General features: G+C 47.0%; 1 protein-coding gene across 13 annotated transcripts in view; it reads left to right on the plus strand.

Annotated features, from left to right (window-relative positions):
• The first annotated feature begins 1,400 nt into the window (after positions 1 to 1,400).
• The window catches only part of TPM3 (tropomyosin 3), a 38,654-nt gene continuing 21,734 nt past the window's right edge, over positions 1,401 to 18,320 (plus strand). For 6 of the 13 annotated variants that reach the window (XM_010364718.1, XM_010364720.1, XM_010364716.1 and 3 more), the window contains exons 1-2: positions 1,401 to 1,710; positions 2,306 to 2,431. In XM_010364718.1, the coding sequence (XP_010363020.1) occupies positions 1,594 to 1,710; positions 2,306 to 2,431 (243 nt within the window). In that variant the 5' untranslated portion in view covers positions 1,401 to 1,593. Of the gene's footprint in view, positions 1,711 to 2,305; positions 2,432 to 11,856; positions 12,097 to 18,320 lie in introns of those variants that run through there. The other 7 variants (XM_010364724.2, XM_010364723.2, XM_030935187.1 and 4 more) reach the window with 2 other exon arrangements.

Genomic DNA, 18,320 nt, shown 5'->3' on the forward strand with positions numbered 1-18,320 from the left:
ACTTGGTTTCCCCTCTCTCTGTCAAGAGTCAGCTGATGGTTGGCCGGGCGCGGTGGCTCAAGCCTGTAATCCCAGCACTTTGGGAGGCCGAGACGGGCGGATCACGAGGTCAGGAGATCGAGACCATCCTGGCTAACACGGTGAAACCCCGTCTCTATTAAAAAAATACAAAAAAAAAACTAGCCGGGCGAGGTGGCGGACGCCTGTAGTCCCAGCTACTCGGGAGGCTGAGGCAGGAGAATGGCGTAAACCCGGGAGGCGGAGCTTGCAGTGAGCTGAGATTCGGCCACTGCACTCCAGCCCGGGCGACAGAGCGAGACTCCGTCTCAAAAAAAAAAAAAAAAAAAAAAGAGTCAGCTGATGGTCTATCTGCCTATTTACCTCTAGTGACTGGAAGCTCTCGAGAGTTGGACTCCAGCTCTGCTCTACCCACTGGTCTGGTGGGTGTCTCAGTTCTCCCATTGCTGGGGCTTAGCATTAACTCTCACTATCCTTGACATAAATGACTAACTAGAGCCATTTATATTTGTCCAATATATCTGGTCACCTTGAACAGTGCCCCCCTCTCCCCAGGCATATTTTCAGGTGTATGGTGCCAGTGGACTGGTATCCTTGCCACCTGTTAGTAACAAGGCTCCCAATGGAAGAATAAATATGGCCTGGAACTAAACTGGGAAGAATAGAGCTGATAATGATGATTGTGATGATGTGGTGAGCAGCAGTGTTGGGGAGAATTAAGAAGGGAGAAGATAAAGGGAAGAAGAGGAGAGAGTACAACAGTTCTATTTTAAGATTACTGTGGGAAAACAGAGGGCATGATCCTGTCTGGATTGTTCTGACCCTCCCGTTTCTCTCCCCACCCCACTTGAAGCTCTAGGATAGCCTTGGAGATTCCAACCCTACCCTCTTACTCTACTCTTGTGGCTCGTAGTGGGGAGGAAAAAAGTCTCTCTGCCAATTGGAGACTCCCAAAATAGCACAGCAATTTGATCTGGGGATCTGGGAGAATTGTCAAGGATCATGAGTGACCTCCCCTCTTCCCTGTTGCCCAAGCTCCTTGAATACCAGAAATCGAAAGCTAAAACTCAACTAAGGGAGTTTGACCAGCATTCAACACGGTCTGGGGGAGAGTGAAAGGGGAAGCTGAAAGGCAACCAGGACCCTCTTGATGTAAACTGCCAACCTACAATTGCCAAAGTACCCTTCTCTATTTTAATGTTCTTCCCTGCCCTCTTCCTGCTCTTTTAAAACATTCATAGAGCTGCCCAGAATGAGTGGAAAGTTTCAGGGTCAGGGAGAACCTCTTCCCTCCCCCACTTTCCATTGTCTAAAATCAGCCTCAGCTGTTCCTAGATATTTTTTTGCTGGTGATGTCAGTTCATCAAAGCGTCTCACCCTGTGTTCCCCCAGGAGAACAATGATGGGGTGGGGGGAGCTGCAAAGACCATATTAGGAACAAAAGGTGGAGCTATGAGCACAGATAAAGACTCAAGTCTGGGGACCTCCTGGTCACTCAGGCAGCAGCCCCTTCTTTCTTGCCCCAGTCTCCAGTTCTCCAGTGTTCACAGGTGAGCCTACCAACAGCCACTGCTCATGATGGAGGCCATCAAGAAAAAGATGCAGATGCTGAAGTTAGACAAGGAGAATGCTCTGGATCGGGCAGAGCAAGCTGAAGCTGAGCAGAAGCAGGCAGAAGAAAGAAGTAAACAGGTAGGCACTAGCATTGGTCTCTCTCATCTGCTAATGAACAAGACTGTGAAATGGAAGGGAGTTTTCATGGGAAAGACAGTGACTACTGGTGTCACCTCCATTTTGGGGTGGGATGGACTCCCCAGCCTCACTGGAGGAGCAGAGGACATCTAACATATCTGTCTCAGACTGCCTTTGTGACCTTGGGAAAGTCAGTGGCCTCTTCTGAGTCACAGTATGTCTGCTGAATTTAAGTAGAAATGGATCATGTTTTGGAAGAACCCTTGACTTCTAGAGGAAAAGGTAAGAGTTCTAGAGGGAAAGAGCATTTCTTTTCACTCAAATAGCATCACGGGCATCTACACTTTAGATATTTACCATCCAAGGGTCTTGGATGAAAACCCAGGATGGCTTGGTCATCTTAGGATCAGAGGTTACACGGTCACAGGCCAAGCTACAGCATAACTCCTGAGGCAGTGGGCTGGAAGTGCAGAGAAACTGTGTCTCACTAGGGACGGTAACATGGAGGTTACACTCAGGGCTCCAAGAGCCCAGGGTCCAACCCTGCATTGTTGTGTTTGTGTGTTTTTGTGTGTGACTCTCTGGGCTCCTATAGCTGGAGGATGAGCTGGCAGCCATGCAGAAGAAACTGAAAGGGACAGAGGATGAGCTGGACAAGTATTCAGAAGCTTTGAAGGATGCCCAGGAGAAGCTGGAACTGGCAGAGAAGAAGGCTGCTGATGTGAGTATTACAGAGATGGAGGATGGGTTTAATCTACACATATAGATCTTTATGTTAATGTATGATGAAATTCCAAACACACTTGTGGGTTCATGGAACACAGACATATATACTCACGTACATTTTTGCATATAACCACATGCTGGTATATTCTCATAATGGCAGGTATTTTCTTTCCTAAAGACATCTCCAACACATTAAAAGAAAAGTTTTTTTTTTTTTTTTTAAATACATGTAAAAGTCTCATTTATCTCCTATCACCAGCCCAGGAATTTAATTATCTTTCCCAGGACATGGACAGAGAGGGGGCTCTAAGTTCAGAATGCTGTCACTTATCCTACCTCCTCCCCCATGCTACATTATTAGCTTTTATGTCCAAGTCTTGGCATGTGGATATGTGTATTAATAGGGAACCTCTCATCTCTCAACTGTCCAACAAAACCAGCTCGGATTTCACAATGGGAAATGGAGGTCACACTGACCCTGGCCCTATATGGGTTTATTTATCTTGGCCAATGTGGGCATTTGCCTTTATGCCATGGAGATGCCATATGAAGCATTGCTCATAGGGCAGCAGAGAGATCCTTACAGTGACAGACTATAATAGAAACTAAGAAGGAACCTTAGGGGGTAAAAGTTATCACCACCAGACTTCACTCTATACCGTGAGTAATTACTCAGCTTGTCTAGGGCTGAATTTTCCCATTCTAAAATAAAATACACTCTCTTTTTCATGTCATATTATCCTGTCATCACCTACTTTCCTTCGTCTTCAACCTTGAAGTTTGCCGCAAAGATAAATGAAAGATTAGATTGAAAAGTTTTTTAGAAGAAAAGGGCCGGGCGCGGTGGCTCAAGCCTGTAATCCCAGCACTTTGGGAGGCCGAGACGGGTGGATCGCGAGGTCAGGAGATCGAGACCAACCTAGCTAACACGGCGAAACCCCGTCTCTACTAAAAAATACAAAAAACTAGCCGGGCGAGTTGGCGGGCGCCTGTAGTCCCAGCTACTTGGGAGGCTGAGGCAGGAGAATGGTGTAAACCCGAGAGGCGGAGCTTGCAGTGAGCTGAGATCCGGCCACTGCACTCCAGCCTGGGCGACAGCGCGAGACTCCGTCTCAAAAAAAAAAAAAAAAAAAAAAAAAAAAAAAAAAAAAAAAAGAAGAAAAGTACCATAGGAATCTTACCAACAACAAAAATGTCCCAGTATTGGTGGAAACAAGTCTCTCAGTGAACTGAGTTAGTAGGAAAAAAAGAAGCATGTAATATTTAAAATCATATTTGGGCTGGGCATGGTGGCTCACGCCTCTAATCCCAGCACTTTGGGAGGCCGAGGCGGGTGGATCGCCTGAGGTCAGGAATTTGAGACCAGCCTGGCTGTCATGGCGAAACCCTGTCTCTACTAAAAATACAAAAATTAGCCAGGTGTGGTGGCAGATGCCTGTAATCTCAGCTACTCAGGAGGCTGAGGCAGGAGAATTGCTTGAACCCAGGAGGCGGAGGTTGCAGTGAGCCGAGATCGTGCCACTGCACTCCAGCCTGGGCAACAGAGAGAGACTCCATCTCAAAAAATAAATCAAAATAAAATCACATTTGGTTTTGGAAAATAGCTAGAAGGACAGACAGAATGGACCATTCGTAAATGCTTTTAGATCCTCATATTTGGTCTCTCTGCCATTAGATTTCTTTTCTTTCTTTCTTTTTTTTGAGACGGAGTTTCACTCTTGTTGCCCAGGCTGTAGTGCAATGGTACTATCTTGGCTCACTGCCACTTCCACCTCCCAGGTTGAAGTGATTCTCCTATCTCAGCCTACTGAGTAACTGGGATTACAGGCAAGCGCCACCACACCTGGCTGGCTAATTTTCATATTTTTAGTAGAGATGGGGTTTCATCATATTGGTCAGGCTTGTCTCAAACTCCTGACCTCAGGTGATCCGCCTGCCTCAGCCTCCCAAAGTGCTGGGATTACAGGCGTGAGCCACCCCACCCAGCCAGGTTTCTTTTTATTCTTGTTGAGATGGAGTCTCGCTCTGTTGCCCAGGCTGGAGTGCAGTGATGCAATCTTGGCTCACTGCAACCTCTGCCTCCTGGATTCAAGCCATTCTCCTGCCTCAGCCTTCCGAGTAGCTGGGATTACAGGTGCGTGCCACCATACCCAACTAATTTTTGTATTTTTTTTAGTAAAGACTTAGTTACGCCATGTTGGCCAGGCTGGTCTCGAACTCCTAACCTGAAGTGATCTGCCTGCCTCAGTGTCCCAAAGTGCTGGGATTACAGGAGTCTCGCTCTGTTGCCCAGGCTGGAGTGCAGTGGCGCAATCTCAGCTCACTGCAACCTCTGCCTCCTGGATTCAAGCCATTCTCCTGCCTCAGCCTTCCGAGTAGCTGGGATTACAGGTGCGTGCCACCATACCCAACTAATTTTTGTATTTCTTTTTAGTAAAGACTTTAGTTTCGCCATGTTGGCCAGGCTGGTCTCGAACTCCTAACCTGAAGTGATCTGCCTGCCTCGGTGTCCCAAAGTGCTGGAATTACAGGCGTGAGCCACTGTGCCCAGCCTAAGCCACTGTGCCTGAGCTTTTTTTTTTTTTTTTTTTTTTTGAGATAGAGTCTTGCTCTATCACCGAGGCTGGAGTGCAGTGGCAAGATCTCAGCTCTGAGGAAGTGATTATCCTGCCTCAGTCTCCTGAGTAGCTGGGATTACAGGCACCCACCACCATGCCCGGGTAATTTTTTGTATTTTTTTTTTTTTTTTTTTTTTTGAGATGGAGTCTCACTCTGTCGCCCAGGCTGGAGTGCAGTGGCCGGATCTCAGCTCACTGCAACCTCCGCCTCCCGGGTTCACGCCATTCTCCTGCCTCAGCCTCCCGAGTAGCTGGGACTACAGGTGCCCGCCACCTCGCCTAGCTAGTTTTTTGTATTTTTTTAGTAGAGACGGGGTTTCACCGTGATAGCCAGGATGGTCTCGATCTCCTGACCTCGTGATCCGCCCGTTTCGGCCTCCCAAAGTGCTGGGATTACAGGCTTGAGCCACCGCGCCCGGCCAATTTTTTGTATTTTTTAGTAGAGACAGGGTTTCACCATGTTGGCCAGGCTGGTCTCCAACTCCTGACCTCAAGTGATCCACCCACCTCAGCCTCTCAAAATGCTGGTATTATGGGTGTGAGCCATCATGCCTGGCCTCTGCCATTAGGTTTCTGAACTTCTGTTTTGTTTTCCACCACTTTCAGTGGCCAGGGAAAGTGGAGGGAATTGAATATATTATGCCAGAGGTTAGAAACACAAACTGGGCCGGGTACGGTGGCTCAAGCCTGTAATCCCAGCACTTTGGGAGACCGAGACGGGCAAATCACGAGGTCAGGAGATCGAGACCATCCTGGCTAACACGGTGAAACCCCATCTCTACTAAAAAATATGAAAAACTAGCCAGGCGAGGTGGCGGGCGCCTGTAGTCCCAGCTACTCGGGAGGCTGAGGCAGGAGAATGGCGTAAACCCGGGAGGCGGAGCTTGCAGCGAGCCGAGATCGTGCCACTGCACTCCAGCCTGGGTGACAGAGCGAGACTCCGTCTCAAAAAAAAAAAAAAAAAAGAAACACAAACTGGATAATATACAGCATTTAAACTCATTGTTTCCAAAAATTAAGGCCACCACAAACTATAGGTTTTTTTGTTTTTGTTTTTGTTTTTGTTTTTTTTGAGACGGAGTCTCACTCTGTCGCCCAGGCTGGAGTGCAGTGGCGCCATCTCTGCTCACTGCAAGCTCCACCTCCCAGGTTCACACTATTCTCCTGCCTCAGCCTCCCAAGTAGCTGGGACTACAGGCACCTGCCACCATGCCTGGCTAATTTTTTGTATTTTTAGTAGAGATGGGGTTTCACCGTGTTAGCCAGGATGGTCTTGATCTCCTGACCTTGTGATCCACCCACGTTGGTCTCCCAAAGTGCTGGGATTACAGGCGTGACACCACAAACTATTAATTCTCCCTTCTTATGCTCAGTGTAGTGACTCAGACCTGTAATTCTAACACTTTGCTTTGAGAGGCCAGGGCAAGAGAATCGCCTGAGGCCAGGAGTTCAAGACCAGCCTGGGGAACATAGTTAGGCCCTATCCTTACAAAAAATTTAAAAATTAGCCAGGTGTGGTGGCACGTGCCTGTAGTCCTGGGTACTCAGGAGGCTGAGATGGGAGGATTGCTTGAAGCTAGGAGTTCAAGCTTGCAGTGAACTATGATAATGCCACTGCACTCCAGCCTAGGTGACAGAGCAATACCCTGTCTCTATTTAAAATAATAAAAATTCTCCCTTCTTGGAAAAGTCAAAAAACAAAACAAAACAAAACAAAAAACAGCCCTACCAAATCTATAGTTTACCCCCAGGCTTTGGGCAAGTGGATGGCCTGCTGGAGTTGTATAGCCTAGGTTCCTGGTATATTTGAATGGATCTCTCTGTTTTTAACATACGGGCATGAAGATAGAAGTTTTCACAAACTAGCACAACGTCAGGTTAATAACAGTTTTGTGAGAAATTGGGTAACATCAATCTGGGTCTGTTCTTAGGCTGAAACAGCTAGTATGTGGGCTTCAGGAGGTGTTTCTAGGAGCAAGACAAAGAACAAACAAGTCTAACCTGAGATCATGAGGAGGAGAATGACATAGAGTCTCTATGCAATACATCAAAATCATTAGGAATATAAAAGGATTTCCTGGGGATGAATTCTGTCTATCTTAATCTGTTTTACACATGTACAGACATACACATACCCACACATGGCATCCCTCACCTAGATATGGTCTACTCAGTATATTCATTTGAAAGAAACTTCTTCATACTTACATAGGAATCCACCAAACCCCATTTAAGTATGTAAAGTGAGGGTTTAAAATACTCATTCAACCCCTCTTCCCTTCATTAGCTTTCCCAAGTCAGAAAGTACCCTCAGAGATATTCATAAGAACAAGAAATAGGAGAGGAAGGTTATGGCCAGGAGAAAGCAAGAAGAAAGGTTTCTTTCCTCAAAGCTAGAGTCAGCAAACTACCACCTGTGAGTTAAATCTTGCAACAGCCTGGTTTTGTAAATAAAGTTTTATCAGAACACAGTCATGCTCATTCATGTACATATTGTCTGCTGGCTTTCTTTTCTCTCTGGCCACAAGACGGTAAAAGTTCGATGACCCCTGCCTCAAAGGGTCAAAGAAGGAAATTACAGTGTTTATAGGAATTGGGAGAGGTGCTGAATAAGGAGCAACAAGGTTAAAAGCAGAAAACAAAGGTAAGAGTCATCAGCAGCTTAATATATGCATCTTTGGAGGGAATATACTCTGTCCAATACAAAGGAAGTTAACAGCTCAGCTTCTGTCCTTGAGGTTAATAAATAAGTAAACAGAGCATATTATCTTGATGTAGATATAAGGGGTAGAGAAGGAGGGAGTCAATAACTACGTGTTTACACAAGCAGTTCAGGTTATCTGAGAAGCCTTTCTGAAAAGTGCAGGATTTACTAGGACTGCTTGAATAAAGAAAGGGCAAGGGTATGGCAAGGTGAGTCGAAACTTTTGTTTTTTTCCTCCCTAAGTTTGTCTAACTTTGTTTTCTAAGTTGTGGTGAAATACACGTACATAAAACTTGCCATTTTAACCATTTTTAAATGTCTAATTCAGTAGTAGCATATTCACATTGTTGTGCAACCACATCTAAGATCATTTGAATCCAATATGAAATCAGATGCTATGGCCGGGCGCGGTGGCTCAAGCCTGTAATCCCAGCACTTTGGGAGGCCCAGGCGGGTGGATCACGAGGTCAGGAGATCGAGACCATCCTGGCTAACCCGGTGAAACCCTGTCTCTACTAAAAATACAAAAAACTAGCCGGGCGAGGCGGCGGGCGCCTGTAGTCCCAGCTACTCGGGAGGCTGAGGCAGGAGAATGGTGTGAACCCGGGAGGCGGAGCTTGCAGTGAGCTGAGATCCGGCCACTGCACTCCAGCCCGGGCGACAGAGCGAGACTCCGTCTCAAAAAAAAAAAAAAAAAAAAGAAATCAGATGCTGTTCAGGGAGAAACAAAGGGAAAGAGGAGTGCATTGTTAGGACACAGAGTCATAACATCATTTTTTAGGGACAGGTGGTGCGAAGGATGGGGACAGAAGGGACAACGATGGACATATACACCTGTTGATATACTGTATTGCTGGTTACTAGGAAAACAATAGCACTGGGCCCCTTGCTGGCTATCCATTGTGCCTCTAAAGGCTATCATGAGTCAGTCCATCTGTTTCCCTGGATCAAGAGGAGATTATCTGCTCAAATCTACCAGTCTCAGGAATGCAGTGGTGCTCTCAACACCCTTTTGGTTTGGCTAGGATGAGGTGTTCTGCTTCTTTACCAGGGCACAGGGAGGTACAACAGTGCCCCCTGCTGAGCAGCACCCAGATGACAAAGTGTCACTTCAGCCACATCTTGATCAGACTTCTCCAAAGCAAGTTAGAAAAATTCTTAGGCCATCAGGGTAGAGTTTATTAAGTGTCAGAACCCTGATCTTCCTTCCTAATTTCTGGGGGAAAAATCAGTGTGCAGGTTACTCTATTGAGAAAATTATTATCTATCCAAGTTGTTTCTTCTGAATAGTCTCATTGCTCAGTATTTCCAAAAGGTGATAGGAAAACAGAGGCTCTGGAGGGAGCATTCTCAGAACTAGACATTGAGGGTAGCAACTGTCTTGCCTACTATTCCTTTCAGGGATTAGGACTCTTCGTTATAAGTCCTGTTCCATGTCCTAATTTTCTAGGAGAAAAGAGAGCTGCCCCAGAGGAAAAAATTTATCATGATTACCTACTGGGAAGGTGGAAGGAATACAAATAAATAAGAGGGAAGATAACATTCTCAAGTCTCATTACTATTGTGCTTCCAGAAATCCTGCATGGCAGTGCCAGTAAGGAAAGTTTCTTTTATTTTTATTTTTTTGAGACTCTATCTCACTCTGTCACCCAGGCTGGAGTGCAGTGGCACCATCTCAGCTCACTGCAACCTCTGCTGCCTGGGTTCAAGCAATTCTCCTGCCTCAGCCTCCCAAGTAGCTGAGATTACAAGCACCTGCCACCGTGCCTGGCTAGTTTATTATTATTATTATTATTTTTATTTATTTATTTATTTTTTGTTTTGTGGTTTTTAGTAGGGACAGGGTTTCACCATCTTGGCCAGGCTGGTCTTGAACTCCTGACCTTGTGATCCACCTGCCTCGGACTCCCAAAGTGCTGGGATTACAGGCGTAGGCCACTGCACCTGGTCTGTTTTGCCTTTTTTTTTTGATAGAGTCTCACCCTGTCACCCAGGCTGGAGTACAGTGGCGCCATCTCAGCTCACTGCAACCTCTGCCTCCCAGGTTCAAGCAATTCTTTTGCTTCAGCCTCCCTGAGTAGCTGGAACTACAGGTGGGCACCACCATGCCCGGCTAATTTTTGTATTTTTAGTGGAGACAGGGTTTTGCCATGTTGGCCAGGCTGGTCTCAAACTCCCGACCTCAGGTGATCTGCCCACTGCAGCCTCTCAAAGTGCTGCGATTACAGGCATGAGCCACCACATCTGGCCAAGGGGAAGTTTCTAACTCACCAACAGTTCCTTGGGGTACTTAGTATAGTGGCAGTGAAATTGGTGAAAGTTGTAACAGAATGGAGGCTCAATTCTACAGTACAGTTTACAGGCACTCATGTCTGGCTGTTGCATGAAGGATCTAGTAACAGTCATCTGTTTTTTATTTTTTTGAGACAGGATCTCAATTTGTCACCCAGACCAGAGACAGTGGTGCAATCTTGGCTCACTGCAACCTCTGCCTTCCCGGCTCAAGAAATCTTCCCACCTCAGCCTCCCAAGTAGCTGGGACTATAGAAGTACTGCCACCAGGCCTGGCTAATTTTTTAATTGTTTGTAGAGACGAGGTCTCACTATATTGCCCAGGCTGGTCTCAAACTCTGGGCTGAAGTGATCTTCTCGCCTTGGCCTCCCAAAATATTGGGATTACAGCCATGAGTCACCTGTGTTGGCTGACAGTGGTCTGTAATCAGGATTTCTTCCTGATAAAATGGGGGCATATCTTATCTACAAAAGGAATTGTAAATGATGATTAATTAATTAATTTATTTTAAGAGATGAGGTCTTGCTATATTGCCTAGGCTGGTTTTGAACTCCTGGGCTCAAGCCATCCTCCCATCTCGGCCTCCCAAAGTCCTAGGCTTACAGACATGAGCTACCACACACAGCTGATGATTAAATTACCAAGTCCTGAATCATTCCAAGGTTTGGAGGGGCTGGAAGGTTGGTTAATTTGGTGCATAATGACTCTCAACAGTAACAGGGACCTGTAACTCCAGCACTTTGGGAGGCCGAGGCGGCGGATCACGAGGTCAGGAGATCGAGACCATCCTGGCTAACACGGTGAAACCCCGTCTCTACTAAAACTACAAAAAAATTAGAAGGACGTGGTGGAGGGCGCTACTTGGTAGGGTGAGGCAGAAGAATCGCTTGAACCCGGGAGGGGGAGCTTACAGTGAGCCGAGATCGCGCCACTGCACTCCAACCTGGGCGACAGAGGAGACGCCGTCCCAAAAAATAAAAACCAAAACAAAAATAAAAGAACAGGGAGCCCGACGGGGCGGCGTGCACCTGTAGTCCCAGCTACTCCGGAGGCTAAGGTAGGAGGCTCGCTTGAGCCCAGGAGTTCGAAGCTGTAGTGAGTTGTTATCTCGCCACTGCCTGCACTCCAGCAACAGAGCGAGATCTTGTCTCAAAAAAAAATAAATAAAAAAAAATAAAAAAGGGACAAGTCTGTTCCAAATAGCACTTAAGTTCATACCATGCCAAATAGAATGAGAATTTGTGCCAACTTGCCACATTCCTTCCACTCCGACAGTTCCATTCATTGACTTCCAGGAGACGGGAGAGAGAACCTACCTACCTGAGTCGACTTTGAAAGGAGACTGAGTGGGGCTCTTTTGAACCCTGGGGCCCAGAAAGTCTTTTAGACTTTTCTTAGAACTTGGTTTTGGAGTTTGTCGTGGGGTGCGTGGAAGCAGAGACTTGTAAGATGTTTATATTGTGGAGCAAATACAGTGAGCGGTGAGGGGTATTGGTATTGGGGGAGTGAGGGGCCAACTGCGGGAGTGTAAGGTCAGCGGACTACCTGCAAAGGGGCCAACCATTGTGGGAAGCCAGCCTGGCGGGAAAGGCTAGACCACGAAGCGCCGCCCAGTTACCATGGTAACACTCCCTCGTCCCAACCCCGTCCCAGTTTACTGGCCCAAGGTAAGGCCGGGAGCGGTAGCCTGGGGCGACTGGGAGGATCTACTCCCTGCCGCGGCTCTCCTTCCAGTTGACTGCCTTCCCGCCTGCCTGGCGGTGGGAGGGCGCGGCAGAGGGACGTCACATCCGGGCGGGTTGGTAAGTTCCGGTATTTCAGGGCGTAGCAGGCGGAAGTAAGGGTGAGAGGAGGCTGCAACGCCGAGCGGAGGAGGCAGGAACCGGATCGCGAGCAGTAGCTGGGTGGGCACCATGGCTGGGATCACCACCATCGAGGCAGTGAAGCGCAAGATCCAGGTTCTGCAGCAGCAGGCAGATGATGCAGAGGAGCGAGCTGAGCGCCTCCAACGAGAAGTTGAGGGAGAAAGGCGGGCTCGGGAACAGGTACGGAGATGGCGAGGCTTATGAGGGAGGGTCAGGCGCTGGAGTAGCCGGCAAGCGGAATAAGGTCCCTTTTGCCGTGGAGCACGGTCTTCTGAGGGCCGGCCTGCTCGGAGATGAAGTTGGGAGCGCGGAGGATGGGTGCGGCTCAGCTCCAGTAGGACAGCAAGCGGACGAGGGGGAAACTGAGTGCTTGGTCGAGCAGGCTTGACCTTTGAAGGAATTGAGGCACAGGGTTTGGGGTGTGGCCTTCCTCTTCTTTTTTTTCTCCACCTCATTCATTCAGTCCCTCTGATCCGGGCGCGGCCGGGGGAGGGGCTCAGCGGCTTCTCCCTCCCCCACTTCCCCCTGGAGGGTGGGAGAACTTTGCTCTTGCTTGAGGTTTCCTGCCCAAGGGGTTAGAGTGGGTGGGTGCTTTTCTGTTCGGGGAGAGGAAGTACTGAGCCTCCTGTGAAATGGTGAGGGTTGTGGGGTGGGAACCGCCGGAAAGACCCCGGCCTGCCTGCTGGCAGCTTTTCCGCTCCCTCCTCCTGCTCAGGAAATGAGGCAGCAGTTGGCTGAGAGGAAGCGCGGTGCCCTCCCTCCCTGGAGGAGCTCGAGGCCACAGGACCGCCTCTCAACCTCTGGCCAGGGGCCCTTCCTCTTACGGGGTGCTCTTGCAGCTGCTACACCCCCACTCAATCTACGCGAAACGGCAGGGGAGGGGATAGTACTTCTCTCAACGTTAGTGCAAATGTAGGAGCCAACCAAACTTGCCTGGCCCTACCCACAATGACCTGGAAGGCAGGAACTTCTGCCAGATTCAGGCCTTTATTGCTGAAGTGTGATCAGTGCAAGCCGAACTGGTTAAGAACATTTCTTCCGAGCAGAGCTGATAAGCGAGTGTATGGCAGAGAATTACATGGCGTGCCAGTCTCAAGGTTTCTGATTGACTGGGCAATTTGGTGGAGACAGAATAATGAATTCCAGGTGACTAGTGGAATATTTGTTCAACCGAAAGTGGGAACATAAAATGTTGGTGGAATGAATGGTGATCCTAGTGATTCTTTCTTTCTTTCTTTTTTTTTTTTTTTTTTTGAGACAGAGTCTCACTCTGTCCCCCAGGCTGGAGTGCAATGGCGTGATCTCGGCTCATTGCAACCTCCGCCTCCCTGGTTCAAGTGATTGTCCTCCCTCAGCCTCCTGAGTAACTGGGATTACAGGTGCGTGCCACCACGTCCGGCTAATTTTTTGTATTTTTAGTAGAGACGGGGGTTTCGCCATGTTGGCCAGGCTAGTCTCAAACTCCTGACCTCAGGTGATCCACCCACCTCTGCCTCCCAAAGTGCTGGGTTTACAGGTGTGATCCACCGTGCCCAGCCTATTCTAGTGATTTCTTTAAACGACTTTCTGATTAAAAGAGGTTGATTAGTTTTAGTGTAAGCCATAAGGTTTTCCAGGGTCGGCAGAGCTTGCAGTGAGCTGAGATCACGCCACTGCACCTGGGCGACAGAGCGAGACTCCATCTTAATAAAAAAAAAAAAAAGATTTTCCAGGGTCTAGGGTGTGGTCTAATAGATGGAGCTGATACGAGTTGAGGTTTTAGAGGATCTTGGGAGAGTAAAGTAACTGTTGCTAAAATGTAAGATCCAATGAAAGAACTCATGTGGTTTATTCTTTGTTCTTTCCCTTGGTAAGTTTTTATTTTTGTTTTTCTTTTTGGCTGCTCCTCTGGGAAATAACTCAGAATGTTTTTGGGAGGGAGGGGATGGATTTCAGAAAAGCATGGTGATTGGTGGACATCTGCCCTCTAGGTTAAATACTTAAAGATTGTTGGACTACTCACTTATTTTTATAACTGAGCATGGAGATGCTGGGATGGGAGCTTGTTGTCTTCCTCAGTCACCTTTTTCTAGGTAGATTTTTTTCTTCTGTTCAGTGTGCCAGCAACTTCTCATTATCTGTTCGAGTGAGATGGACTGGCTGGGTGACTTTACGGCCAGTGACACTTTCTCATCTCCTTTCTTCTGGAGACCAGATAGCTTTAAAGGGGAAGACAGGCTAGCCAGAGGAACTGGCCATGTGTTGAGCTGCAGAGTCTTAGGCTCAGTATTTAAATATGGACATTCTAGGAGTAGTTCTAAGGTGGGTGGTTCCTGCCCCCCATCCCTTCTCTCTCTCTTTTTTTTTAAATGGAGACTTGCTCTGCTGTCCAGCCTGGAATGCAGTTGCATGATCTCTGCTCACTGCAACCTCCACCTCCCAGGCTCAGGTGATTCTCTTGCCTCAGCCTCCTGAGTAGCTGGGATTACAGGCATCCACCACTACACCCAGCTAAATTTTTTTTTTTTTTTTTTTTTTTTTTGTATTTTTAGTAGAAATGGGTTTCACCATGTTGGCCAGGCTGGTTTCGAACTCCTGACCTCAAGTGATCTGCCTGCCTCAGCCTCCCAAAGTGGTGAGATTATAGGCATGAGCCCCTGCACTCGGCCTGGGGTGATGTTTCTTAAGCTACTCTCACTCAGAGCCTGCCAAATTTGCTTATTGAGCTGAGGTCTAGTGAGGAAGTCCTCAGAATGGGGAAGTAGGGTAATAGTTAAATATTGATGAAATCATTACTTCTACTCCCCAGCCTGAAGAAGCTTAATCTTTTGACTTTCTGCTCTGCTGAATTTTGAACCCCTACTGAGGAGGAGACACCTGTGGGATGGGAGGGGGGTTGTTTGGTCTACCTGTTATCCTCTTAAGGCATTCTGCTGGAATGTGGGTTTTGCAGACTCCTCCCTCCTCTGGAGCTGGAAACTGCACTCTCTGATGGCATCTCATGCTGTTAGTGGGATTGTCACTTAATTATTTTCCTGGTTACTTTGTGTGAACATCCAAGCCACCTTTATTGGGAAGCTACATGAGTCCAAAACTGAGACACTGGTGTTCTAGGATCCATCTTTCTTTTCTGCTCTTGGCCTGGAAATTGGTCTTTTATATTGTAGTACCTTGTCAAATTTACTTTCAGTTCTGCGTTTCCTTTGTACTTCTGTCTAAATGGAAACAGATGGCGACATAATGTTTAAATACAGTCTTTTTCCTTATCTCTTTTTTGTGTGTGTGGTAGTGGTGGTAAAAATACATGTAAAATTTACCATTGTAACCATTTATAAATGTACAGTTTACCTTATCTGTTTTTAATGCCTCTCTCCTAATTGTCCCTGGTGTTTTTCTCTTTATAATTTTTTTCTAGTCTAAAAAACTTAAGAGGCTGGGTGCGGTGGCTCACACCTGTAATCCCAGCGCTTTGGGAGGCCAAGGCGGGTGGATCTGAGGTCCACCTGTGGATCTGATGAAACCCTATCTCTACTAAAAATACAAAAAGTTAGCCGGGCATGGTGGCGCATACCTGTAATCCCAGCTACTTGGGAGGCTGAGGCACAATAATAGCTTCAACCCTGGAGGCGGAGGTGGCAGTGAGCCGGGATCAGATCACTGTACTCCAGCCTGGGCGAGCATTGGCACTGGGGGAGTGAGGGGTCAACTTCAGGAGTGTAAGGTCAGCAGACTACCTCTGCCTCAAAAAGAAAAAAAACAAATTAAATAAAAAAATTAAATAATAAAAATTAAATTTAAAAAATTAATAATAAAAACCTTAAGAGTGCTACCGAGGGAGTGGGCTTTGAACAGCAGTTTTGATTCTGGCCTTAATCCTAAATTCCTAGTCTCTAGAGAGGTTAGAATGTTTGACTGTTGTGTGGTTCCCCTCTATTTGTGGGCCTGGTGGACTAAGCAACAGGCTTTATCACCTTTCTTTGGTTGTTTTGCTTTCCTTTCTTTCCCCAGTACTAGAACACACACTCACAGGGGGGAGGCAGATAGCCTTTTACCCCTGTTTAGGCTCCGCCTTTGTTTACGCAGGGGCAGATAGCTCTACTCCCTTCCAGCTTGCCTCCCCTTTGGTGAAGTTTAAATTCCCCAAGGACACGGTTTCTCCCTAGTTAATGCATTTGTGAGCACAGGGAACTCAAGTAGTCCTTTACTCACAGGGCTCAAGCCTAACTTTCTAATACTCTTTCATTTGAATTTTCATCTGTGGCTTTTATCTAATAAGAGAAACCGCAGTGTGGCAGAAAGCCAGATTTAGGCTAATCCCCTTCTGTCCTTGGCCCTGTTCTGCCTGAGAGTACCATCACACTGTCAGTTTCTTTACTGAAGGGGTCGACATATTTGGGAAATCTCTTTGGAGTGGAGGATAGCTGAAGCTGTTGTCAGCCATCTTATAATGTGACTGAGTTGCTGCTGCATGCCACTCCTCCACCAATCCCCCACCCAGAATCTTTGCTTCCTGGGCAGTGGAGAATCCTATTATTACCTGAAGGGAAGGACCACAGAATACTGTATATCCTCCAAGCTGAGCAGAGATAGGTCAGCTGAAACATCAAAACCACATCTGGAGGGGCATGCTAAAACCTAAGATGATTAGGAAAGTGCAGAGCTTAACGTTTCCCAGGGCCACAGGTAGCCTGGTCAACAAAAAGTAGGCCTGTTCAATCTCTTGGTACCCCTTGGTATTATTTGACCTGACAGGGACAGGCACTATGCATAGACTCATCATAGACTCATGAGGGAAAAGTCAGCTTGTCTTCCTTGTTCCTTTAAACAAAGTATCAGATCTTGATTCTGCAGGCTTTTGTTTCATTGTAAAGAGAACTGATCCTCTGTGCTAGGAGGAAAGAGAAAGGCAAGGTCCCGTTCCCTCCCACCCCACCCCGCAGGGGTTCTCTGAAACTTTTGCTAGGACTCCCATCTCGGGTTCTGCTTTTGATACAGGCTTGTTCATGTGTGCATGCTCTTAGGAGGGCACCAAGATGTGTTTCCACCCCCTCCCTTTTCAGCCTTGCCAAGAATTCTATTGTAAATGCTGATTTGTGGGAGAAACTGCCTGAGCCAGCTTGCTGTCATGGCAACTACACCCCCGCCCCATAGCCTGTTATCTTCTACTCCAGTTTGGGTAACTACTGGTGAGCTGGATGATGCCTTCCATTTCATGAGCTTCCTCTAAATCTAGTTGTATTTTTCGTCTGAGGCGGGTAAGTTATTTTACTAGCAGTGTCTCATAGTTCTTGCCTGATAGCCTTCACTCGTGGCCTTGTTGGGTTTGTGAGGATAAATGTGTGTTGTTACAGAGGACATCTGTTTTTCTGAAAGAGGCAGAAGCAGAGAATACTTGTCTTTGTGGTGTTTTGAATAGTGTAGTTAGAAGCACAAATGGTTTGTTAGTAATTTCAGCTTATGTTGACTTCTCGATTTTCTTTGCCTGGTGGCTAGATTAGCCCCAGCCCTCTGCTTCCCTTCCTAGTCTCTTCAACCTCATGTTTGTATGTGGAAGTTTTTGTGCCAATCCTGATTGTTAAAAAGGAGTCTTTTGGTCTATATTCTTCCTCATCAGAGCTAGTGGCCCAGGCTATTTCTATAGCTGCCCCAACTCCTGCCTGCCAGGAAGAAATCAGGGTAATAGAATTCAGGCACAATCTAGGCTATAGAAGAGAGATCGTGTTTGCCAGGCACTTGGATAAGCATCTGAACTGGGTGGTGTAAGAGGCATATTAAATTCTCGTATATTGTTGCAGTCAGGGTACCTCCCACCAGTAAAGGTAGCGGGGAAGCAGTCATGGAAAGAGATTTTCCTACCATTAGAATTTATCCATCCACCTACAGGCTGCCTCCTTCTTTCCTTGTTTCTTATTCCATTGCTAGGGAAAGTAAACCCATCCAGGATGGGTTTACTTGGACTCTAGCCTATACTTCATTGTGAGATGGAGGCCAGGGGGAAGATTGCCATAAGCTGTATTAGAGAGTGAAGCTAAGGGGATGGCTGGAGGAATAGAAAGGAGACAATTCAGAAATTTGGAGGAATGGCAGTGGGTGTGGTGGAAATGTTCTTTCTTTTTTGTTATGCTATCAAAACAGATAATTTTAGCCAGAAGCAGCTCCTTGTAGCCAACTTAAAAAAGGAGTAGGGGGGCACAAGTTTAAGGGATGGTGAGTAGGCATCCCAACAATGTTCCATTCTTTTGCTTTCCAGTCTGGAAGGCTATTCTGGAAGACGTTCCCTTGGCTAGTTATTCTTCTGATGTATTAGGGTAAAGTGATCATAGGAATAACAGTTTGAGTTAAGCAGCAATTAATAGGTAATCCAGGATTCCCTCTTTTTTTTTTTTTTGAAATAGAGTATCACTCTGTTGCCGAGGCTGGAGTGT

The sequence above is a fragment of the Rhinopithecus roxellana genome, chromosome 8 (genome assembly GCF_007565055.1).
Source record: "Rhinopithecus roxellana isolate Shanxi Qingling chromosome 8, ASM756505v1, whole genome shotgun sequence".
Lineage (NCBI taxonomy): Eukaryota > Metazoa > Chordata > Mammalia > Primates > Cercopithecidae > Rhinopithecus > Rhinopithecus roxellana.